This window comes from Phyllobates terribilis, unplaced genomic scaffold, assembly GCF_046119375.1.
Source record: "Phyllobates terribilis strain yellow unplaced genomic scaffold, ASM4611937v1 Scaffold_2__4_contigs__length_985480577, whole genome shotgun sequence".
Classification (NCBI taxonomy): domain Eukaryota; kingdom Metazoa; phylum Chordata; class Amphibia; order Anura; family Dendrobatidae; genus Phyllobates; species Phyllobates terribilis.
The window spans coordinates 177,201,648-177,227,845 of record NW_027362762.1 but is presented as its reverse complement, the minus strand read 5'-3'; the positions used below and the strand labels follow the sequence as shown (position 1 = coordinate 177,227,845).

Here is a 26,198-nt window from a genome sequence, read left to right as displayed (position 1 = left end):
GTATTTACTGGGAAACTCTAGGTTATTTCTTTCCCTCATATTTTTGCCTTGTGAAACAGGTAGTAACATATTTAAAAAAAAAAAAACACAAGCGCTAAGACCATTATTCCTCATCTACATGGCTATATTACATCTCAATTTTAGGTCTCCAATTCAAGTGCATGGGGCCACCACTGTACCTGTGCATGCCTCGGATTTTATATGGAGAATATAATTTTTTTGAAGGAATCTGAAAGAAAAAATTGGGCACTCACCATCATATTTTATATGTGATGGGTGTTTCTCTCCTGGAAATAATGTTTCTAAGTACAGTAAGAATAACTACATTGATACAACACCCGACAGAGGCTGTTTAGTGTATTCACATAGGCGAGTTATGTGTCTAAAGGGCTATGTACTTGTGTCACCCCAGGCCTGGATGCCACAAATAATAAAGGCTGTGTCTGAGAGCAGGAGGGAGGTTCCCTGGTAATTGACAATTAGCATGCAGCACCTCCTGTCCCAGGCCAGTAGGGGGAGCTGGCTGCCCTATAAAAGCTGGAACTGGGGCAGGGTTAGGGAGACCAGAACCCACTTCTGAAGTGACCGGAAGGGTTCCTTAGAGGAAGGGACAGGTCAGCAGCAGCTGAGGAGTCCGTGAGGCAGAGGAGAGACTGCAGGCCAGGGACAGAGGCGACGAGAGCCGGTCCTGGCAAAGAATTAATCTAACCGGACATTGGGGTCCGAGGCTGTAAAGACTCTAAGTCCAGCAGCAGAGAACCAATCTGCGAGGGATTTCATGTCCTTTGGCCTAAAAAGCCCGGAGGCTCCGCCACAACAGAAGGGACCAGCAAAGCCAAGAGAGGCCAGAGGTAAAAGGAGTCCAAGTTGCAAGCCATACGGGTGAGAATACACGGCACGCTCAGGGACGTGGGCTATTTTACTACTAAAGGGGGAAATAGTCAGAAAGAGCATAGAGAGTACGGTAGGCCTACACCCTCACCCTGACCAGAGGGGCTTCCTGAGTGTTCTCAGACATCCAGGTCCCCTTCTAGCCAGTACTGTTGTTGGGTCATTACCATCTGTTACAATAAAGACCCTGAACTGTTTAACCCCTTCGCAACCTTGGGTTTTGTCGTTTTTGCTTTTTCGTTTTTTGCTCCCCTTGTTCCCAGAGCCATAGCGTCTTTATTTTTTGGACAATATGGCCGTGTGAGGGCTTATTTTTTGCGGGACAAATTGTACTTTTCAACGCCACTACTAGTTTTACCATATCATGTACAGGAAAACGGTAAAAAAATTCCAAGTGCGGTAAAATTGCAAAAAAAGTGCAATACCACAGTTGTTTTTTATATTTTTTTTTACCACGTTCACTGAATGCTAAAACTGACTTGCCATTCTTATTCTCCAGGTCATTACGAGTTCGTAGACACCAAACATGTATAGGTTATTTTATATTTAAGTGGTGAAAATAAATTCCAAAATTTGGTAAAAAAAAAAAAAATAGCGCCATTTTCCGATACCTGTAGCGTCTCCATTTTTCGGGATCTGGAGCTGGGTGAGAGCTTATTTTTTGCGCGCCGGGCTGACGTTTTTATTGATAACATTTTGGGGTAGATCCGATGTTTTGATCGCCCGTTATTGCATTTTATTGCAATTTTGCGGCGACCAAAAAACGTAATTCTGGCGTTTACAATTTTTTTCTCGTTACACCGTTTACCGATCGGATTAATTATTTTTTTATATTGATAGATGGGGCGATTCTGAATGCGGCGATACCAAATATGTGTATGTGGGTTTTTTTTTTTTATATTTTATTTTGAATGGGGTGAAAGGGGGGTGATTTAAACTTTTATATTTTTTTTATTTTTTTTATATTTTTAAAAACATTTTTTTTTCACTTACTGCATGCTTCAATAGTCTCCATAGGAGACTAGAAGCAGCAGTTGTCTGATCGTCTCTGCTACATACAGGGGACCAGCAGATCCCCTGCATATAGCAGAAATGGTCCTGTGCTATGAGCGCCGACCACTAGGTGGCGCTCATAGCGACGAGATCATGACAACCACAGGCGTCTGCTGCAGACCCTGGGTTGTCATGCACGCCCATCGGTGACCCGCGATCACGTGACGGGGTCGCCGGTGGGCGGGGCTTATGACGCGCAACCCGGAAGCACGCGTTAAATGTCGCTGTCGGAGATTGACAGCGGCATTTAACATGTTAACAGCCGCGGGTGGATCGCGATTCCACCCGCGGCTGTTGCGGGCACATGTCAGCTGTAAGAATCAGCTGACATGTGCTCGGTTCAGTGCGGGCTCAGCGCCGGAGCCCTCACTGAACCGGGGGTACGCAAATGTGCGTACTAATACGGCAAGGGTTGGAAAGGGGTTAAGCGGACTCTGCATTCTGACCATCGTGGCCGGAACTATCACCCCCAACATCCACCTACACTGCCCTGGGGCTACACTCCTACACTCCTATACCATTCCTGTGCTGTTCACCAACACCAGCCCTAGCGGTCTGTCCTGCAGCGGCGGTTATCCCTGATCGCAATCCACGGGTGGCGTAGTCGGACTTTCACATTCACAAATCTATAAATAGACTGCCACAACATTGGTCTGACCACCCTGCGCCACGGGACCGGGTTGCCACTACTACCCTCATCAGCACCGTACACCAGAAGACCCGGTTTCGAGTACCCCACGGCCCAGGGGGCGAGTCATACTCACCTGACTAAATACACCACCAACGGGCTTGGACTGGCCCACAGGAGAATCCTCCGGTGGAACCCTGTGTAAGAGTGGGCCACCACCTCTTATATGAGCAGTACTTGGCACAATACACTTGAATCACTATGTACAGACAAAGGCAGCGTCTTATTTATTTTTAGGGGTTGTCCGGTACTTTTTTTAAGTTGCCCAATGTATTCAGCATGTGGGCATAAGTATCTCTGTAAATACCTTGTGTTGCAGATAATGCCTGTGAGCGGCACTATCACTGGCCGCTCACAGGCATCACGTGACCCCCGGCTGCAACCGGCGCTGACATCCGCTGACGTCACGACAAGTTCAGGCTGCAGCCGAGGGTCCCTCTTTCGCGTTCCACCGGTGACTGCTGGGTTGTGGGCGGGGTCACACTCAGCGTCACACTGCGTCACACTCAGCATCCACTGCACGCTCTCCCTCTCCCGATTCATTGGGAAAGCGCGCGGTGGATGCTGGGTGTGATGTGGGGAATAACCCCACCCACAACCCAGCGCTGAGTCACGCCTCACTTGTCCTGAAGTTGGTTGCTGATGAGCCCTTGGCATCCTAGTCTGACAATGACCACCAACCTAAGCTTTTCAGCACATTCACATTCAGAAGAAATAAACTACAGTTTGTGGTTTTACAAGCATGTAGAAATTTTTAAAATGTAAAGCATGCACTATTCTACTGCAGTTTTGTAGCCAGTCTAACTCAATATTGTGTGACACGTCAAGATTTTGCTGCAGAATTGGCATTTGTGTCTGTAGCAAGGTGCAGGGCGGTAGACGTGGGTGAGGCACTTGTCTCTTTTTACACCACGGTGCTGCATGAAAGCGTGGTTTCTGGCTGGGTGTGTGGATTTGTGCTGTGATAGCCTTACATCCGTGAAGGCAGCATGTAGCCAATGGTGTGGGCTGGCCAGAACCATGTGTTTCACAGTTCAATGAGGGAGACTTCCGTTCCAAAACAAACTCTTTACTGGATAGTATCTTGGTAAAGGTTATATACAAGGGATAGAGGGTACAAAGTCTTATGGACGTTTCCTTCACAGTATAAAGCATTTTTCACTTTCAATATCCTTCCTCCGTAGTTTACTCCAGGGCTAATAACACACTTTGTTTCTCTCTACACTGCCACAACCCAGCTTACTTGGTAATCGGTTCCGCTTCCTATTTCTTCCACTACTGGCGCTCTGGAACCTTTGCACTCGGGACCTCCACTACTCAATCCTACTCCATTACCTTCTGCGTTACAAGCTCTGGGATTCTTGACTCAGAGGCCTATCCATGGACCCCGCTCCGGAAGGCCACTCTGTCTCATTAGTCACTTCTCTTCAGGATCACACTATCCCTCATCCTTAGTCTCCTTACACTTATGGTCACCCATTCATGCAGCTCTGCTCACTTTACTCTCCAGACCCTATCTAGCCAACTAACAAAGTCACTTTCCCTAACACTAACTCCACCCCCTGTGGGCTAGTCCCAAACATTAACTCTATCTTACCCTATCATCATTACTTATACTACAGTCAACTATCTGCATCGTCTTACACTACCTATCCTATACTTTACACTATGCATTATAATACTATACACTATACATTACTTCACAGTATATATGACTACATCACAACACAATACAATTCACATGACACAATATATACAAAAAACACATGACATAATACATACAACACGATTGGTGTCTTCATGGGCAGGAACGCGATAGCACAGTGCACCACCCATAGGCTATGTGCACACTGTGCATTTTTAATGCATTTTCTCTGCCTTTTTTCAGCGCGAAAATGCAACAAAAACGCTAGGTAATTTGCGTGCCAGCTAATACAATGACAATCCTGATGTGCTGTGCACATGATCAGGAATTTTCCTGACAGGATTGTCATTCCTTTTAAATCCGCAACTTGTCCATTCATTTTAGCGTTTCTGCAGCGTTTTCCGCCCATTAAGTTCAATTGAACAGCAGCAAACCCGCAGGCATAAATATATTTGCGTATTTTCTGTGGATGTTTGCTGCGTATTTGACTGACTCAATTCAAGTCAATGAGTCAAATACGCCACAAAAACGCACAAAGAATGGTACCCAGGGTGGGGAAGAAGACTACTCCTCCCATCATCCAACTGCCGTTCCCGCTGATAACAGCGGGAGCAGGCGCAGCTGAGGTGAGAAGTAGTCTCCTCAGCCAGCGTCTGTGCACGGTGTTTAAAGATGGAAAAAAAAAAAATCTACCTTAAAATAAAAAACACCTTTCATTCTCACCTGTCCAGTGTCCTCCCGATGTCCCCTGGCGACCCGATCACCCGGCAGCCGACAGTACACTGACGGGAGAACACTCGCTACTGGCAGAGTACATCGCTGCGTTGCCAGGACTAAGTTCACTGGAGTTTATTAGCTGAAGGTCAGCTGAGAGCTCTTTGACTTCAGTTTACGGCATTGGTGCTGCATGGGAATTTTCCCACACAACACTGATGCAGTAAATGAGGTCACCGGGGCTTATCAACTGATCTTCAGCTGATGAACTCCAATGACCTCACTCCCAGCAGCGCAGCGATGTACACTGACAGGAGTGATTACACTCCTGTCAGTGTATAGTACTGTCTTCTACAGCAGTCACATCAGTGATTGATGTGGCTGCTGTAGAAGTGGCCCGGATCACCGTGGGACACTGGGATTATGTCATGACAGTGGACAGGGGAGAGATATGGTTGTTTTTTATTTTTGTTTTTTTACAGGAGACGAGGGATTCGGGGACTGGGCTTTAGGTGAGTATACAGTGTTTTTTATTTTTAAATAAATTATTACAACTGTGTGAATAAAATACTTTATTCTGGTTGTGTCTTTATTGAAAAAGTGTCAAAAACATTACTATGGGGTTAGTAATGGGGGCGTCTTATAGACGCACTTCATTGCTAATCTGGGCTTCATGTCAGCCGCCAATACAAGGCTGACATGAACTGCAATCTTATCCCACTCGCCACTGCTGCACGGCAGTGGGAAGAGCGGAGGCTAAGCACCAGGTTTGGCGCATCTTATGGATGCACCATTTCTGGGGCTGCTGAGAGCTAATATTATTAGTCACAGAGGGGGCTAGTATCCATGGCCCCTTCCATAGGTATTAATATCAGCCCGCAGATGTCTGTTTAGCCTTTTCTGGTTAGATTTTATAGGGGGACTCTTCGTCAATCTTTTTTGGAGTTCCCCTGTAATCTAACCAGTAAAGGCTAAGCAAACAGCTGTGGGCTGTTATTAATAGCCAGGGAACATTTTTGGCTAATGCCCCCTTCTCCAGCTGCTAATATCAGCTCCCAGCGGTCGGCTTTCCCTCTTATGGAAAGTTATGAAAATGACACGCCATTTTTTTTACATTTTAGGCTATGTGCTCACGATCCAGACGTAGCAGCACTTTGGATGCCGCATGTTTTTTCTGCGTTCTATTGAATGCAGGTAAATTCGCATGTGTTCACTGAACTACGCGGTTTTATTGCATTCAATACATTCTAGTGGTCAAATTTATTTTGCGGAGACTAGCAACTCCACAAGAGAATTTAACATGCTGCAGTCCTGAAAAACGCGCCGCATGTCAGTGTCCGCGGGTGATCCGCAACCTCAGATGCATGCATAGTGGACATGGGATTTCTAGAAATCCCATCCACTATGCTGTAACATCTGGACGCTGCGAGTTTGACGCTGCATAAACATGCAGCTTCAAACCTGCAGCAGCTCCTGATCTCAGGCACGTATCCAAACTCACCTGCAGCATGTCAATTTCTGCAGTGGAGACGCTAGTCTCCTCTGCAGATTTTTACCGATTGAAATGTCATTATATGTAGTGGATCCGCATGTATTGACAACAAATGTGTGGCATTAGAAGGAAACAGCTGTAAGCTGTTATTAATAGCAAGAGAATATGTTTGCGTAATGGCACCTTCCTAGGCTAAAAATAGCAGCTCTCAGCTGCCCCAGAAATGACTTGAATGGGAATGCTAATAAGAATGGGTTTATTGGATTAGCTGACACCTAGCTCTTTTGTTTAGTGATGACAAGGTGTCGGACACTTTCATTACTAAGCCTAATTAAAGTAAAGCGTTAAATAAACACACACAGAGTAAAACACTTCATTTGAAATACAACAGACACATTCTTTAATCACTTAAATTAACCAATATACTCACCCCAGGTCTGATGGTACTCCAGGGATTAAAGAGATGTCCCACATTTATTTTTTCAAATATCTTTACTTAGCCCCAATAAGCAATCACTGATGTATAAAAACGCAAAAAAAACCACATAAAAAAAAGCATCAAAATCGCGGCAAACGTGCATTTTTTTCTGCAGCGTTTTTCCTGCCAAGAGATGCAGAAACCTTAAGGAATTTTCTGCATTCAAATCCTGAACGTGCGCACATAGCCTTACGTGTCCATGATGGTTCTACTGTGTATTCACACTCTTCAGTTATACACCAATATAACAGCAACAAATTAATATAGCCTAAATAATCTATTATCCATAAAGTCGGTATAGAGTAGTTTGGTTTTTATGAAATTGAAAAGGATAATCTTCCGCTTCAATGTGGGAACTGACAGTGACAATTATTATTAAGGGAAGCTTATTTGATACCAGAAAACCAAATGGAATGAATTCAAAATATGGTTTAACATTTATCGATCAACAGCATGGGAGTTTATAATACAAATTTTGATTGATTACGCACTTCAATGTGATTGGTTCCTTGTTTTTTTCAATGCTCACTAACAATTTCCTGATTCAGGCTATGACTAAGGGCGTTATCCACTGCAGAAATTCGTCCTTCATTTTTATGTGAACCACGTATTATCAAATTTTTTTTTGAAGAGCTAAATAAAGAAGATTTTTCACTTTTAATATTATCATGGAAGGGCTGTTTTACGTTCTGATGATAATTAATTTAATTGTCTAGTTTCATATCGGCTAATATCTGTATGGGGGGTGGGGGGTTAGGAGTTTCCCTCCTGTTGCACTGATGCTGCAGTTAAATAGAATCTGTCCACTACAAACACATGGTTGACATAGTAGTAATCTGCTCATAAATAGCAGATTACTGAAAAAGTGACTAAAAGCTACAAGGAAGAAATAAAGTTTTTATGAACTGGTGCATGAAGCGCACTGAAATCACTCCTCCTGCACCTTGACTGACAGCCTGCTCTGCAGTACCGTCCCGAGCAAGCTTCTGCATGGAGAATAAGACTTCATTTTCTCCCTGTTGCCACTGTTCCAGTTGAACTGACAAACATGTTTAAAATGTCATAAACTGTTAATCTCCTACGGATTACAGATATTTTTGTGCGTGAAAGGTTCACTTTAAAATGAAGCACTTGTTGCAGACAATAGGCATCAATGCAATGTCAATGCAAAGCCACCAGCGATCCTTCAGAATGACAGGTGCACTTTGTATAAACTTTCTTCTCTGCCCACACAGGTCTTGATTAGGAAAGCTTCTCTATTACATTTACATGCTTTTAATCAGCCCCTTTAATCTATCAATACTTTGTTAAAGGGGTATTTGTAGAATTGTATACAGGCATCTTCAAACTGCAGTAAATTCAATGAGTTGGGTAAACATTATCAATAATAAAGTAATATTTTAAACTATTATAGTCCTATTAGGTACTCATTAGATTACACATTAAGTACTAAAGAATACAAAAGATAAAATCAATTATCATACTCGCTTATATAAAGCCATCATATTCCGCAGCGCATATAAATATATATCATACCAAATATCATAAAGTGTATAGTTATTCATAGTGTTGTAATTTGTTTTTCTTATAAAATTCAACTAGAATATACTGTATATTGACCAGAAGTAACATGGGATATTTCAGAAAGGGTTAATTGTGCTCTGCTGGCTCTCCTGAGGTCACCCATTGTGTATATTTGCTGAACTCATACAGCTTTGGTTTATTTCTTGTTTGGTAAAAAAAAACAAAAAAAAAAACGACAAAAGCTATAATTATAGAAAACTTTGCACTTTTGGGTTTAGCTTCCTCCCAATTTCAAAGGACACCAGAGTCAGAACAGAAGGAAGAGCGAAGCAGTCACCAGCTCCAGATCTTCAATCAAAGAATCCTTGTAACCAGGTTTCTTCTTAGCAATCACTATCATTGTATTATGAACTGCTGAGCAGATGACTATGTTACTTGTGCTTTTTTTCAGTTAGCTTATCTCCTGTTTATATAGTCAAATAATCACTGGTTAAGCAATATTTACATCCTAATATCACATAAATATAGTATATATATATATATTTATATATATATACACACAGTTTATATACTGTATTTACGCATTTACGTGATAACATGGTGTAAAGGTTGTTTGACCAATTTATCTGTTATATATATGTGTGTATATATATATATATATATATATATATATATACATACATACAGTAGGCAGACTGTTCACTTAAGTTTGGCATGTTTCCTAGATTCCTTTTTCTACAATAACAAGACAGGACTGTGCTTTTAGTTGATCATTATGTTTTGTGTTTGTTGACCTGCCATGTCCTTCTCCGCAGATAACATCATGACAGTCTATGTTGCTTTACCTCTACTGCTGGTTGTTATGCAGGCATCACTGGCAAATTTTTCGTGCTCGTCTTGCAGCATTTTCAACCAACCTATGGAGGCTGAAGCTGAGAAAGCCATACTTCTGGAAGTGGCCAAGCAGAACATTCTGAGCAAACTTCACTTGCACCAGCGGCCAAACATTTCACAGACGGTGTCCAGGGAAAATCTGGCACAGGCTCTGCTACGACTGAACATTGAGTTGGATGAGGACCAATCACCAGACTTGCCAACAAAGAATAGTAAATTAGACAAGGAAATGGATATTGGTCAAACCTATGAAGTCATCAGCTTTGCTGAAATAGGTGCAGTATGCAATGTATATTATGTGTATAAAGGATTAGCATTAATCTGTACAACATGATATGTTTCTGTATAGCCCTGACATTTATACTGGTCTCAAAAAATGATCACTTAATCACAGAATGAGTGCTAATTGTAGATGGGTATAAATCCCAAATTTGACTGATTCTCCCTTGGCCATAAGACCTAGGCCAGGAGATCTCAGACTGTTCATTCAGCTCCTTCTGGCCAAGACCTTGTGGTCAAGGGAGAACCAAGAGAGAACTGGGGATGTACATGCAGCTTCTGGCAATTAGTGGGGGCCACTATAATTTAAGGATCATTATTTTTTTCAGGAGACTGCACTCTCTTTCTTGTAGGAAATGCAGTGACCTTACTATACATTGTACTGTGTTCACAGCCCCGTAACATTGATATTTTATCTCTTTATTTAATCAGCAGAGCAAGACTTATAGACATAACTGTAGATTCATTTTCTGAAGGTGGCAACTCTATTTTTTATCTTCTTTCATATCCATGAGCCATGCAAAAGACTGAGGTCTGTAAGCAGGGGTCAATGACTGCTAAAATGATGTTCTATAAAATGCCATACTTTTAGCTCTAATGTTACATGTCAGTGACATATGAGAAGATAAAAGAAACTTGACTAGTTTTTAACTGACAGTACATTCTTTAGTCTGTAATTTTACAAACCTTGCTTTACGAAATCTACAAAGACTTTGCCTTCTACAGATGTTTCATATATTTGCAGAGTTACATTCAAGCTTATTTGCACAATCCTCACTGATATTCCATAGCAAAGTGCAGTTGGAGTTAATAGGGTTTACAAAATAATAAAAAGAAATAAAAAATTAAATATATATATCCATTTTTTTTTCAAAGGCCCTAGACATAATGCAGAATTTTAAATGTCTGTTGTGATCAATAAGAGAATAAAAAGAAAAAAAATAAGTAAAAAACAATAGACTTACAATTGTATAGGTACGTCAAAGGTCGTGTCCCTGCATTTAATGCAGGCTCCAGCACTGAGCCCGCATCTTTCCCTGCACATTGATTAGTTGATCTGATCAGCTGTCATGTGCCTCTAACAGCAGTGGGTGGATCCAAGATCCACCAGTGGCTTTTAACAAGACCTGCCCATCGGTGCCCCTTTCACGTGATCGCGGGTTGCCGATGGGTTGACGTGATAGCCAAGGTTCTAAAGAACACATTGTGCCTGTCATTGTAAATCTCCTATGAACGCCAGCCCATGGCCGGCATTCATAGGAGATCATGTTTTATGCTACACATAGCAGGGCTGGAGCACTGCTATATGTAGCACAGGCGATCGGATGATCGCAGCTTTAAGTCTCCTAAGGGGAGTATTGAAGTCAGTAAAAAGTTTTAAAAAAAAGTTTTAAAAAATATTAACAAAATTTAAAAAACATAAAAGTTCAATTCACCCCTCTTTTGCCCCATTCAAAATAAAACAATAATAAAAAAATATATATATTTGGTATCACTGCTTTTAGAAATGTCTGATCTATTAAAATATAAATGAAATTAATCCGATCAGGAAACGGCGTAACAAGAAAAAAAATCAAAACTCCAGAATTACATTTTTTTGACGGCTGGAACATTGCAATAAAATGCAATAACTGTTGATCAAAATATTGTATTTACCCCCTAATAGTATCAATAAAGACATCAGTTCAGGGCACAAAAAATAAGCCCTCACTCAGCCCCAGATCATGAAAAATGGAGACGAGACTGGTCTCTGAAAATGGTGACATTTTTTTTTCTTACAAATTTCGGAATTTTTTTTCACCACTTAAATAAAAAAAAACCTATACATGTTTGCTATCTGCGTACTCATACTAACCTGGAGAATCATATTGGTATGTAAATTTTAGCATTTAGTGAACATGGTAAATAGAAAAAAAAAACACAATTGTGGAATTGCACTTTTCTTGTAATCTCACCGCACTTGGATTTTTTTCCCCAATTTCCAGTACACTATATAGTAACTAGTGATGAGCGAATATGCTTGCCACTGCTCGGTACTCGCCCTAGCATCACGGTGCCCGACAAGCTCGGTGAGTATTTCCGAGTTGCTCGGGTGGGAACTCTAGTCTCCTCCCAGCATGTTTGGCGCTCTTTAGAGAGCCAATGAACATGCAGGGATTGCCTGCCACACACTGTAATGCCGTAGCCATGTTGGTTATGGGCATTACAGTGATTGGCTGGCCACACAGCATCATCAGGTCTATATAAGACCTAGCGCCGCTATACTCGTCACAGTCTACCCCGGAAACAGGCAGAGTAGAGAGAGCTGCTGCTGCGTAGGTGAGAGATTTGCTTGTTTATAGATATTTCACAACATATATACAGTATATATATCTATGTGAACTAACAGTCCTTCTGAGGACTAATCCAGCTGCATATATTCAGTGGTGATAGCAGGAGTTACGCAGGCAGGCAGTGTATGTGGCAGACTGCTGTGCATATAGTGCAAGAGGGTCCATTGAACGTCCTGTTAGTATAGGTATTCCACGACATATATATATATATATCCATCTGAACTAACAGTCCTTCAGAGGACTAATCCAGCTGCATATAATCAGTGCTAGGCAGGAGTTAGGCAGGCAGGCAGTGTATGTGGCAGACTGCAGTGCATATAGAGCAAGAGGGTCCATTGAACGTCCTGTCTGCTGCTGCTGTAATAATTACAGATATTTGTAGACAGAGCCCCAGATATCAGGGCTCAGGGCAAATTTTTTTTTATCCTAATCCTGGATATTTGCTTAAAAACCAGTCCAGAGTACACCATTTTTCTGCTCAATTTGCATGTTAGCATTGCAGAATACAGCCAGATCTGTTCTGTTCCATATTTCAGCAATAAAAATCCAGGAATTTGAACTGAACGTGGAAAATATTGATCTCCTTTTCCATTCTGTTGCAGTGTGTCGGTCAAGCTATTCACACTAGGTGTCTGTGAAGAATAGTATTAGTAAATTACAGGCCTGCTATTTAATACCGTGGTTCTCTGTCAGACATAACACCTATAAGAGTGTTCCAAAATCAGCCATTTCTTCCATTTTCATTTTCATTTGCATGGCAAGGGACGAGGAAGTGGACATGATGGTGATGGTGCATGCAAAAGCTGAAATTGTGCCACAACAAACACCCACATCTTGTCGCTCGACCTTCCTGTCCCAATTACTAGAGGAAAGCAGTACACCACTATTGAACCCAGAGCAGTGTCAAAAGGTTGTTGGTTTGATAACAGATAATGCTTCCAGTCACTTTGCCACCACCACTACCATTCTGTCTTCCACACGGTCAAGTCTCAGTAGCCGTGAGTCTGGACCGCATATTCCTCACCCTGATCCTCCTTCCTCCCACCAGGCCGAGTGCCCGGAGACAACTGATCCCACACTTGGACACTCAGAAGAGCTGTTCACTTTTCCTTTTGTAGATTGGGGCCTCTCACCCGGCCAACTTCAAACATTTGAGCAGCCACGGTCACACGAAGGCAACGGTGGGAAAGTGCAATTACTGTCGCAAGAGGGGGATGATGATGATGATGAGACACAATTGCCAGAAAGTAAGGAGGAGGACCAGGGTGCAGAAGTGGAAGACGAGGTGGTGGATGATATAGTAACTGACCCAACCTGGCAGGGGGACATACAGAGCAAGGACAGCAGCACACAGGGGGAGGGAGGCATAGCACCACAACAGGCAGGAAGAAGCAGTGTTGTGGCTGCAGACACAAGGCGGAAAAAGCGCTCCTCGTAACGCCAACACGACGGAAGTTGCCAGTACAACTGTTAGGTCTTCCCGAGTCTGGTTGTTTTTTAAAGACTTTGAAGATAACCCCAAAAAGGCCATTTGCACCACCTGCCAGGCCAGCATCAGCAGGGGTAGCAAAACAAGCAGCCTGACCTCCACCAGTATGATCAGGCACATGGCAGAAAAGCACCCGACTAAGTGGGTCGAACCCCAGGGTCCAGAAACAGTGTTTGCAGGTGACACCACTGCTTCTTCTGCTGTTGTGCATGCACGCCAATCCCCTGTCCATGGTGCATGTGAAGATGCCTCCCATCCTGCACATGTCGTTGCTAACTCTCAACTAGCACCATCAGCAAGCACGTCCACGTCCTTGTCCCAGCGCAGCATTCAGTTGTCCCTACCTGAGTCCTTGGAATGTAAGCGCAAATATGCAGCCAACTCCCCACAGGCCACACTACTAAATTCACACATTTCGCCAATGCTTGCGCTTGAAATGTTGCCTTTTAGGCTCGTGGAGACGGAAGCTTGATGGCGGCGGCCATCCCTCTATACTCAGTCCCCAGCCGCCACTATTTCTCCCAGTGTGCCGTCCCCGCATTACACGAGCATGTGTGCCACAACATTACCCATGCCCTCAACAATGCAGTTACTGGGAAAGCCCACCTAACCACAGACAAGTGGACAAATGCTCATGGGCAGGAACGGTACATCTCACTGACGGCACACTGGGTTAATATAGGTAATATAAGCAGGGACCTAGTCGAATCTTGGGACGAAACACGTCCTCCCGACGCCGAGGATTGAGGGCCCTGGGTCAATCAGGATTGCCCCCACATTTGACAGCTCCTTCACCTCCTCCTCCTCTTCAGCCTCCATCTCCAAAATGACCACATCAGTCACAAGCTGGAAGCACTGCAGCACTGCCTCGGCTAAGTGGCAACAGGCTGTGCTGAAGCTAATATGCTTAGGTGACAAACAGCACAATGCTGAAGAGTTGTGGACAGCTCTGAAAGTGCAGGCAGATCTGTGGCTGACACTGCTGACCCTACAGCCAGGCATGGTTGTGTGTGACAATGGCCGGCTGGCCCATGTGCTTAATCTCGTGGTTCAGTGGTTTCTCAAAACCAACCCGGATCTGATGGATCTGCTTGTCAAAGTACGCCACCTGTGTGCCCATTTTAGACAGTCAGCTACAGCTTCCGCCGCCCTTGCCGTGCTTCAGCAGCGTTTGCTGCTTCCAGCTCACCGACTGATCTGCGATGTCCCCACGCGTTGGAACTCTACATTGCAGATGTTGGGAAGGATTTGTGAGCAGAAGAGGGCAGTTGTTGACTACCAGCATCAACAAGGCCGTCAGTATTTAGTTCAAACTCCACACATAAGACCTCAGGAGTGGACATGGATGTCAGACATATGTACCATCCTCCAAAACTTTGAGAACTCCACCAAGATGGTGAGCGGTGATGACGCCATAATTATCATCATCATCCCACTTCTCTGTCTTCTGAAATGCTCTCTGCTCACAATTAAAGAGGATGCATTGCATGCGGAGCACGATGAGATGGAGCAAGGGACCATACAGGGTGATTCCACACAGCTCAGCCTCATCTCATCCCAACATAGATTGGGTGACAATGAGGAAGAGAAGGAGGAAGAACAGGAGCTAGTTTCCTGCGCTATAGCTTGTACTACCTGCACAACTGTCATACTGTCTGTTCAGCGTGGATGGCCTGTGGACAGGGAGGAGGAGGAAAAGGAGAAGGATGAGGAGGAGAGCATGGTCAGTTGTCCTCTTGGTGAGGACACGGAAGTCTTGTCTCTTTGCAGTCTGGCACACATGGCTGAGTTTATGTTACGCTGCCTTTCCCGTGACCCTCGTATTGTCCAAATTTTGGGTGACAGCCATTACTGGTTGGTGACACTTCTAGACCCACACTACAAGGAGAACTTTCTGTCTCTTATTCCTGCGCAGGACAGGCCTAACAAAAATGGGGCAGTACGAGAAGGTCCTTGTTGCAGAATTATTGAAAAAATTCCCATCTGAAAACATTGGCTGCAGAGGTCATAGTTCGTTGGACAACCAAGGAGTACAGGCGAGAGAGACACAAATGCAATCCAGCAGAGGCAGGGGAACACTGTCAAAGGTCTGGGACAGTTTTCTCAGACCCTCCCATCGCACAGGCCCTGAGATGCGGGGTACTCTCACAAGGAGGGAAAAGTTTCGGACGATGGTAAGGGAGTACCCTGCCGACTGTACCAACCTCCTCCCTGATTCCTCTGTGCCTTATAATTATTGGGTATCCAAGCTGGACACATGGCATGAACTGGCTCTCTCTTTATGCCTTGGAGGTCCTGGCCTGCCCTGCCGCTAGTGTTTTGTCAGAGTGGGTTTTTAGTGCCTCCGATGGAATTATAACCGATAGGCGCATTCGCCTGTCAACTGAAAATGCTGATAGGCTGACTCTTATAAAAATGAACAAGGGCTGGATTGGACCAGACTTCTCAACACCACCAAATGATAGCAGCGTAACATAAACTCAAATACAGTGGTTTATTTTTTGGGAGGTCTAACTCTATACACATGCGCCTCTGTCTTCACACCCAGACATGGGTATACACTTCCTGATTTTGTCTATTTGCTCTTGTCCTCCTCATTCTCCTCATCCTCATCATCATTCTCCATATCACCACCATACCTACCATATCACCATATCTACGTCTCTTGCAAGGGACATTGGAGTACCTCCAAATTTTTGGCAGCCGTTGCATTCACTGCATAGGCAAACAGTATGGGAGACCCACTTCCTAATAATGGGAACATTGTTTTCAGGAGGCCCTCCGACCTCTATGTTTCTTGCAAGAGGCATTGGAGTGCCTCCAAATTTTTGGCAGCCTTTGCATTCACTGCATAGGCAAACAGTATGGGAGGCCAACTTCCTAATAATGGGAAAGTTGTTTTCAGGAGGCCCTCTGACCTCTGCGTCTCTTGCAAGGGACACTGGAGTTCCTCCACATTTTTGGCAACCATTACAGTCACTCCATAGGCAAACAGTATGGGAGACCAACTCCTTTTTAATGGGAACATGTCATACTCATTACTGTAGCCAAGCTCCATGTGTCTTTAAATTGTTAATAGAGTTTTTCCTAAATTTTGGCAGCCGTTGGACTCATTGCATACCCTATAACTGGATAGCAGACCTTCTCCTTTCTAATGGGAACATGTCGTTACTGTGGCCCAGCTCTATGTGTGTTTAAATGGTTAGTAGGGTTTTTCCTAAATTTTGGCAGCCGTTGGACTCACTACATACCCTATAACTGCATAGCAGACCCTCTCCTTTCTAATGGGAATGTTATGCACACGCCCGGACTGACTGGCGTGTGCGGGTGTTGTGGTTCCACTGGACCATGAACCGGAGAGTGCCTGGAGGGGCGTGACTAAGTATCTGGCCGATCCGACCAAGATGGCACGACGGCATACGACGCCAGTGCACCAGGGAGAAACCGGGCAGAGGGACCAGGTCCTACTCCAGGTCAAACTCCGGACACGGGGGTTGACCCACACAGGGATTACTGGAACAGGCTGGTTAGGCTGGCGCACAGACTGGAGGGTATAGGCAGGCACGACTGGTATGCAGGCAGGCGGGTAAAGGCAAGCGCAGCTAGAGTGCAGACAGGGAGGCACTAGCAGGTAGGAACACAGGCGGGATAGGACCCAGTACACACTGGGACTCAGGAACAATACAGGCAGAGGGGTACAGGCAAGCACAGCTAGAGTGCAGACAGGGAGGCACTAGCAGGTAGGAACACAGGCGGGATAGGACCCAGTACACACTGGGACTCAGGAACAGGCAGGTTAGGCTGGCACAGACTGGTGGATGTAAGCAAACACGGCAGGTATGCAGATGGGTGGATACAAGCGAGTATGCAGGCAGGGAGGTACTGGCCGAAAGGACGGGCTGGAGCACAGAAAGGTTAAGACCCAGTACAGACTGGGTCACAGAACCGCAGATGCGGTAGACAACCACAGCAGAGAGGGAACGCCCGAAGCGGTGGGCAAGAACAGAGCAGGACGGGGCTGCAGGAGCAGCGGGCACAAGCAGGGCAGGACAGGACTGCCGGAGCAGCGGGCAGAAGCAGGGCAGGACAGGACTGCCGGAGCAGCGGGCAGAAGCAGGGCAGGACAGGACTGCCGGAGCAGCGGGCAGAAGCAGGGCAGGACAGGACTGCCGGAGCAGCGGGCAGAAGCAGGGCAGGACAGGACTGCCGGAGCAGCGGGCAGAAGCAGGGCAGGACAGGACTGCCGGAGCAGCGGGCAGAAGCAGGGCAGGACAGGACTGCCGGAGCAGCGGGCAGAAGCAGGGCAGGACAGGACTGCCGGAGCAGTGAGCAAAAGGGTCAGAGCGGAGCAAGGCTGCCGGAGCAGTGAGCAAAAGGGTCAGAGCGGAGCAAGGCTGCGGAGCAGTGAGCAAGGAGTCAGAGCAGGCTAGAACCGCCGGAGCGGTGAGCAAAGGAGACAGAGCAGGCTAGAACCGCCGGAGCGGGGAGCAAAGGAGTCAGAGCAGGCAAGGCTGAGTAGGGGGGACAGGGCTCTGTTCACACGGAACAGACAGGAAGGGAAAGGCAGAGCCAGACACCCACAGGGTACTTGCAGAGAAGTAGCGAGTGGACCACAAACTCACAAACGGGAGTACAGAGACAACAAGCAGGAGTTAGGTACGAGTTCAGACTCTGCAGAAACAGGAAGGGAACGGACATAGAGGCAAAACAGGTAAAGGATAGGAGAGAGTTCAGACTGGAACTGAGTGTACGGAAGAGACCGACACTGCAGCGGAATACAGGAGCGGGTCTGGGAATACGGCCCCCAGAGAGGCAGGACGAACAGGCAAGGAGCGTGTTCAGACAGGACAGACAAGATACAGGAGCGGGTCTAGGTAATCGGCCCCTAGAAGGCGGGAGGAACAGGCTAGGAGCGTGTTCAGACAGGTCAGACAAGATACAGGAACGGGTCTAGGTAATCGGCCCCTAGAAGGCAGGAGGAACAGGCTAGGAGCGTGTTCAGACAGGCCTGGAAAAACAGCCTCCAGGATAGGCAGACAAGAGAACACAGAACGGGACCTGGCACCTTCAGAGTGCAAGCACACACTGAATGAAACACTATGCTCAGGCAGGAATAGATGGGAGCAGCTGAGCTATATACCAGGTGACAGACAGCAATAGGCTGAGGACGCACAAGGGGTGTGACCCACAGCAGGTACAAAAAGCAGGAAGTGATCGGGCGCCGCCCTTAAGCAGCAGAAACAGACACAAACAGATAGCATGGAGGGAAGCCAGAGAGACATTCTGGACTGGAGATCAAGTGCGCGCTCTTGCACAGTGGGAGATGGACCACCATGCAAGGACGCCGCCAGGTATGTTACAGGGAACATGTTGTACTCATTACTGTGGCCCAGCTCTATGTGTCTTTAAATTGTTAGATGGGTTTTTCCCAAATTTTGGCAGCCCTTGCAGTCACAGCATGGGCATTACCACTATAGGAGACACACCCCTTTATAATGGGAATTTTTTTTTTACTGAGACCCTCCTTTATGTCTATGTTATACTCTTCAAAGGGGTATTGGGGTGCGTCCAAATTTTTGGCAGCCCTTGCAGTCACTGCATACGCAGTAACAGTATAGGAGACCCACTCTTTAATAATGGGAACAACAAAGCATAGCCGACTGCTGGCCCTTTAACAATAGTAAGGCCGTAAAAATAGTGTTTGTGACTTTAATAATCCGTCCTTCATAAATGAAACAGGATGTGTCTGATCATGTTTCACACTCCACATGGCCAAATAAGGTTGTAAAATGTTAAAATGACATTTCCCGGTGAATGCATTTGTCTTGGTTGAAAGCAATGCAAAAGTGCAAAAACGCATAAAAAATGCTAGGTGTGAACATAGCCCAAGGTTTGGAGGAGCATTTTTGTTTTTGGTTATTTATTTTGCCTTATATACAAGTCATTATCCTGGAAAGGATGTTCCCTAACATATTTCCTAGGAAAATCCATTTTGGTTTTGTTTTTGTATGCTTTATTGTGAGTCCGTAAAAGTGGCGTAATACCTCTGACAACATTTTTGACAGCAGTGACCTGGGAGTCAGAAATGCTTCCAGGGGTCTTCCCCATGCTGTTCCCATGTAATTTGAGCACTATTCCCATCGATTTGGGTAATTTTTAGTCCCTCTGCAGACCGCCGGGGGGAGCCACCTGAAAAATGCTCGAGTTTCCCATAGACTTACATTGGGCTCGTTACACAGACTGAGCACTTGAGCATTCCAATTTGCTCGACCCAAGCAATGAGTACCCGAGCATTTTAGTGCTCCCTCATCACTAAAAGTAACATCAATGGTGTCATTCAAAAGTACAACTCTTCCCACAAAAAACAAGCCCTCATACGGCCATATTGACGGAAAAATAGTTATGGCTCTGGGAAGAACGAAAAAAACTAAAGCGCAAAGACAGAAAATCACAAGGTTGTGAAGGGGTTAAAGGTATCACAACTGCAAGACTAATATTTTGTTTTCTTGTTTCTATAAGACTTCAACTAGCTATGACACAAAGAGCAAAACTTATATCTAATGCAGAACTGTTAGAGAGCTAATCCTTTCCATTGCAGGGATGAACTTCATAGTTAAATCTGCACCAAAATCCATAATTACATTTACGCAGTGTGCAAAAAGCCCCTAGGGTAAACAGTGATGTCTTGGAACAAAGATTAGTATAAACATGCCTTTAAAGTGTTCAATAAAGTGCCTATATGTTTTCTATAGTGAAGTGAATTAAAGGAAACCTGTCATCAAAGTCATGGCAGCATGAATCAGAGCCTGGTTGTGCGATTGCAACCAGCTATGTTTTGTCTACAGCATTTTCGAGAAAAAAATGTTTAAAAAGTTGACAGTGGAATTTAGGCCTCCTTCACATGTCCGTGTTTCCATTACTTGTGTCATTTGTTTTCTCCACAGAACCCACACATACCCATTATAACCTATGGTGCTGCTCACAATTTCGTTTTTTCCGGCAGCACGGATGAGAAGGGCCAATGCAAGTCTATGGGTCTGTGAAAAATACGTACAGCACACGGATGCCATCCATGAGCCATCCAAGTGCCATCCATGTGCTGTATGTGTTTAACATTGTAAAGTATAGGAGAAGCTTTGCAATTTCTTTCTTTATCCATCCATGAAAAACACTGATGACACAATGATTAAAAACACTGATGACACTAGAGCCATTTTTTCACGAACTTATTTTATACGGACTGTGGTAGATCGGTTCACTCGGCTGCACATAGAGGTAGACATAGGAACACTGTCTCTTTAAATCTTCTGATGGTTTATTAGGAATACTGCATAAACCATGACAACATTAGCAAAACAAGCTCAGCCTTCCCGGCCTAACAGGAAAATCAAAACATAACGTTTGGCACAGTCCTTGTTGCTACGGGTAACCGCCCGCTTCAGGAACAAACAACCCAAGGTTTAACTTATCTTCACATGACAATACAGCTCCAGAGCTTGTGCCTCCAGACCCACCCCACACCAAATGCTCTAAAAGGCTGGAAATTTATCCTCTGACCTCTTCCTACAGGTGTTTAACCACCCTAGCACTAAACATGGCTGAATAACCCCTTTCTACACTTCGTGTGCTGGAACATTTTTTCTATGTTTATATTGCTGGAGCTAATAATCACAGTGCTACATATCTCCCCTCTAGTACTTTGCCAGTGACTTTGTCACAGGACAGATGACGGAGGCCTTAGGGAGAGAACTGACTAATCCTGGGTGGCCCCCTATCAGCTTCTCCCTGTGTGAAGTAGTTGGCTGAGAGCCGCACCAGATGAGTCTGTCCCTAGAGTCTCCTGCCAACTTTTCAAACTATGTTTTCTCTGAAACAGCACAGCATTTTGGACAGCGATAGGCTGTGTGCCCACTATGTGTTTTTTAAGCGTTTCCGCAGCGGCAATTCCACTGCAAAAATGCTTAAAAAATGCTTGGTAGAAGGTCTGCAATGTTCCCCAATAATTATCTGCGTGCTGTGCACATGCTGGGGAAATTTCCGCTGCAGATTATCATTGCGGAAAAAAACGCAGCACTACCAATTATTTTGTGTAATCGCGGCGTTTTCGCCGCCATTGACTTGCATTGAATCGCTTAATATCCTCATGCCTACATTTTCACATCCGGATATTAAGTGATTCAATGTGCGGATGGTACCCGGGTCTGGAGAAGAGGAGACTCTCCTCCAGACCTGGGTACCATAGTACCTGTAAAAAAAAAAAGAATTAAAATAAAAATTATACATTATACTCACCTTCCGATGTCCCCTGGTCTCCATAGCGATGCGTCCTGGCTTCCCAGCAGCTTGCGATGGTCTAAAAGGACCTGCCATGGCGCCATTTAGTCGCGTGACCTGTCACATGACTAAATGACGACATGAAAGGTCCTTTTACACAACCGCGAGACACCGGGAAGACCGGACGCATCGGATAAGGAGACCGGGGGCCATCGGAAGGTGAGTAAAATGTTTTTTTTTATACTTTTTACCATTTTTATTCTTTTTTTAACTAACTTGGCCACACTATAAAAAAACAATGCCAGTTGCACGGATTTATATAGTGTGACCAAGTTGTCAAGCACTTTCCAAGTGATGCTAAAATCGCTTGGAAAGCGCTTGACAACCCGCATGCGAAATTGCATGATCAAAACGCTTTACTTACGCTTGTCCCTGGCAGGAAAAATGCATGTACAATCCGCATGCGTTTTTCCTGCCAGGGAGATGCAGAAACGCTCAGGAAAAATCCGGAGCATTTCTACATCGTGGGCACTTTGCCTTATACTCAGGTGCAATCACGCAGCCAGCCCTAATTCATGCTTAATGAATCCCATGCCACAGTCCCTTTTACTAGATGCCATGGGAAACTGATAAGGTATGACATCTTTGCAACTATATATTTTTTTGACAAAATACATTTTATTTAAAACATGACACTGTTTTGTGTGTGCAGCTTCTATGCATGTCTAAACATTAATGAGTACACTCTCCCCCTTCCCTTAGAAAAGTAAGATTTTAGTCAATGTCTCACTAAATAAGAACATTTTCTAAAATTTTGACAAGACTGAGTTTCATAGAACATGTATTTAACCAATAACATGAAATTAAGGATAAAGCACCACTCCAGCTTATTTTTTTAATTTAACCACTGGAGTGGTGCTGTTTATCTAAAGTCCCTGCCCCTACTTTCATACTTACCTGCCTCCGTCTTCACCTCTTATCGCCTCTGCTCTCGTCGGTAACCAGTAGTTTGTGACTGTGACCTGCTGGATCGCTCCAGTGTTTGATGGAGGGGGCCAGAAGTCACTTTTCAATGCAAGTCTATGAGAACCTTGTTCTGACTCTCATAGACTTACATTGAGAGCTTGTGATGTATCTTCTGACTTCTAGCCAGTCAGAAATTGCGGTCATAAGATGACGCCGCAGGACCGAAGCGACATTGATAAAATGTGAAGACGCCAGCGGGAAAGTATAATACTGTGGGCAGGGACCTTAGATTAGAAGCATCATGACAGTGCTGAAAAAAAACGCTGGAGTGGTGCTTTAATAATATAACTTTCGTTACAAAATCTTCAGTTTTACTCAAATTAGTTGATGCAAAATTGAATACACCCAGAATCAAAAACTACTACATCTAGTATTTTGTATAACCTCCAAGATTTTTAAGGACATTATAAAATCTTTTAGGCATGGAATGAACAAGTTGGAGACATATTGAAACATCTGTCTTTTTCCATTCTTCATGAACGACCTCTTTTAGAGCATGGATGCTGGATGGAAAGTGATGCTCAGATGTCTCTTCAGAATTCCCTATAGGAGTTTGATTGGGATCAAATCAGGAGACATACTTGGCCACTGAATCACTTTCACCTTGTTCTTCTTTAGAAATGCAACAGATGTGGGTTTTGTTTTGGGTCATTGTCATTTTGGAAAAGTGCACATCTACCAAAGATACGGAGTGATGGAAGCATCTCGTCTTTGAACATAAAGCAGTACATCTGTGTCGGGAAGCTACGTTTCATTGATGGTATCATGGATTCACAGATGTACTGCTCTATCCTGAAATATAACTAACTTTATTAAACATGTACTGTAGCCAAAACACACATGTAATCCCAAATCAAAAAATGTAGCAAAAAAAGCGACAATTTGAATGCATCATTGTTTACTGCCAGGAGATCAGGTTTTGGCTGCAGAAAAAGACTCAGCAAAAACACTGTATGTGAACTTAGCCTTACAGTCAGATAAGTACAGAAAAAGTGATACATGCATTAATACATTCAACTTTAGTAAATGTCAGTATGCAAAGAAAAAGTTTACTAAAACATTTGCAAATATTTATGCAGATCAGTGTTTATAAGAATTTATTTCTTCCCAGAATCTCAGCTTTATTTATAACATGCAGTCCAGCAGAAAGAAAGGGAAAAAATGTGCAGTGCAAATGTGTACAACGTCTTTGATTAACATTGCCTTACCAGTGTTTGCCCATTATTTTATATGCAGAAAAATCAAATGGCGCGAGAAGTGTTCTTCACTTTCATCTATCTACCGACAGAGAAAAGCGAGAGGAGATCCATCAGGCGCATCTGTGGTTGTATCTGAAAACTACATCCCGCAACAAGATAACCCTATCAGTGACTGGTACATTTATGCCTAAGGACTATTCAATAGAAGGCACAGCCCAAGCTACAGCTGTAAGTGGTGGCTGGTATATGGTTCCTTTACAGATGTTCTCTGGAAAAGCCCTAAACGAGGGAACAGAAAATATGTACATAGAACTGATGTGCCTGGACTGTCACAATCCACTGAAAATGGATAATATTAGCCTTGTCCATCGTCCGTTTATGGCACTAAAAGTTCACAACAAACAGGAGGACTTGCGAATTCGGAGACATATCACAGAGTGCACTGGTGACATGCAACTATGTTGTCTTAAAAAATTTTACATCGCTTTTAAAGATATTGGCTGGAATGACTGGATAATTAGCCCAAAGGGTTATTTTATGAATCTCTGTGAAGGAAGATGTCCGGTTCACCTGGCCAGATCACCAGGAATTTCAGCATCCAGTCATACAGCTATCTTCAGCCTTATCAAAGCAAACAACGCATATTCTAACCTCAGTCTGTGTTGTGTTCCAACAAAACGAAGGCCTCTCTCTTTTCTTTACTTTGATATCAACAACACCATTGTCAAGTCAGACATTCCCGACATGATTGTGGAAAGCTGCGGTTGCACTTAATGTGTGAACAGTACATTCACCTTCTCTTCAGCTGTAACTTGTGTTACTCATGTGAACCCATGTCAAACTTTATCTAAATTATTTATGCTTATTCAATCTCTGTTCCATCCTGTTCATGAGGAGCAGCAATATGAATGGCTGATACCAGAGAGGAAAACCATAAATAAAACTTCAAACAGCAGGAAAATAATGAGCTTGTAGGTGTCATTGTAAGCAGTACAATCCAGTATTTGAAATTCTTCACAATGTTATGAGCTGCCAATGAGGGGAACACATCAATGAGATGAAAATGGTTTATTTGTGTCTATGATGACAAACTGAGAACAAAGCCTATATGCTAGCCATGAAATAAAGTGGTTAGTCCATGAAAAACATCACCTGTCCACACTATATACAGTGGTGTGAAAAAGTGTTTGCCCCCTTCCCGGTTTCCTATTCTTTTGCATGTTTGTCACACTTAAATGTTTCAGATCACAAAACAAATTTAAATATAAGACAAAGATAACACAAGTAAACACAGAATGCAGTTTTTAAGTGAAGGTCTTTATTATTAAGGGAAAAAGAAATCCAAACCTACAGGACCCTGTGTGAAAAAGTGATTGCCCCCTAAACCTAATAACTGGTTGGGCCACCCTTAGCAGCAACAAGCGTTTGCGATAACTGGCAATGATTCTTTTAGAATGGCTCTCACTGTGGTTCGCTGGAGTCCCAAAGCTTTAGAAATGGCTTTATAACTTTTTCTAGGCTGATAGATCTCAATTACTTTGTTTCTCATTTTTTCCTGAATTTCTTTGGTTCGCAGCATGATGTCTAACTTTTGGTCTACTTCACTTTGTCAGGCAGGTCCTATTTAAGTGATTTCTTGATTGAGAACAGGTTTTGCAGTAATCAGGCCTGTGTGTGGCTAGGGAAATTAAACTCTGCTTCCCAAAGAAGTCATAAACCATGTTTAAAGGGGAGGGAAGCAATCACTTTTTCACACAGGGTCCTGTAGGTTTGGATTTCTTTTTCCCTTAACAATAAAGACCTTCATTTAAAAAACTGTATTTTGTGTTTACCTGTGTTATCTTTCTCTAATATTTAAATTTTTTTTGTGATCTGAAACATTTAAGTGTGACAATCATGCAAAAGAATAAGAAATCAGGAAGGGGGCAAACACTTTTTCACACCACTGTTTATATGATCTCTGGAGGCCCCACCTGCAGAATCCCCCTGATCCCTAGCTCCTGTCTGAGTTTAAATGAAGCAGAGACCACACATGAGCCATGCACACTACCGTTCCATTCCATATATGTCTGACTGATAATGATAGCTGAGTACTGTGGTCGACAGTCCATTTAAACATCCATGTGAGTGTTATTGTCTGAGAGAGAAGGGCCATTTTTTTCTCGTTTTAGTTGCATCCTTTCTTTTTCTCTACCGTTTTTTTCACTAAAGCAGATAGA

At 43.9% G+C, this 26,198-nt stretch overlaps 1 protein-coding gene across 2 annotated transcripts; it reads left to right on the top strand.

The window, feature by feature from the left end:
• Positions 1-8,652: 8,652 nt before the first annotated feature.
• LOC141250946 (inhibin beta C chain-like) lies at positions 8,653-24,943 on the top strand. 2 transcript variants are annotated; one of them, XM_073670168.1, is made up of 3 exons: positions 8,653-8,852; positions 9,301-9,654; positions 24,017-24,943. In XM_073670168.1, exons 2-3 carry the CDS (start codon positions 9,309-9,311, stop codon positions 24,751-24,753), a joined length of 1,083 nt encoding a protein of 360 aa, XP_073526269.1. In that variant the 5' UTR covers positions 8,653-8,852; positions 9,301-9,308; the 3' UTR covers positions 24,754-24,943. The 2 variants fall into 2 exon arrangements, with proteins under 2 accessions (XP_073526269.1, XP_073526268.1); XM_073670167.1 differs by having other exon boundaries at positions 8,653-8,860.
• Positions 24,944-26,198: the final 1,255 nt, after the last annotated feature.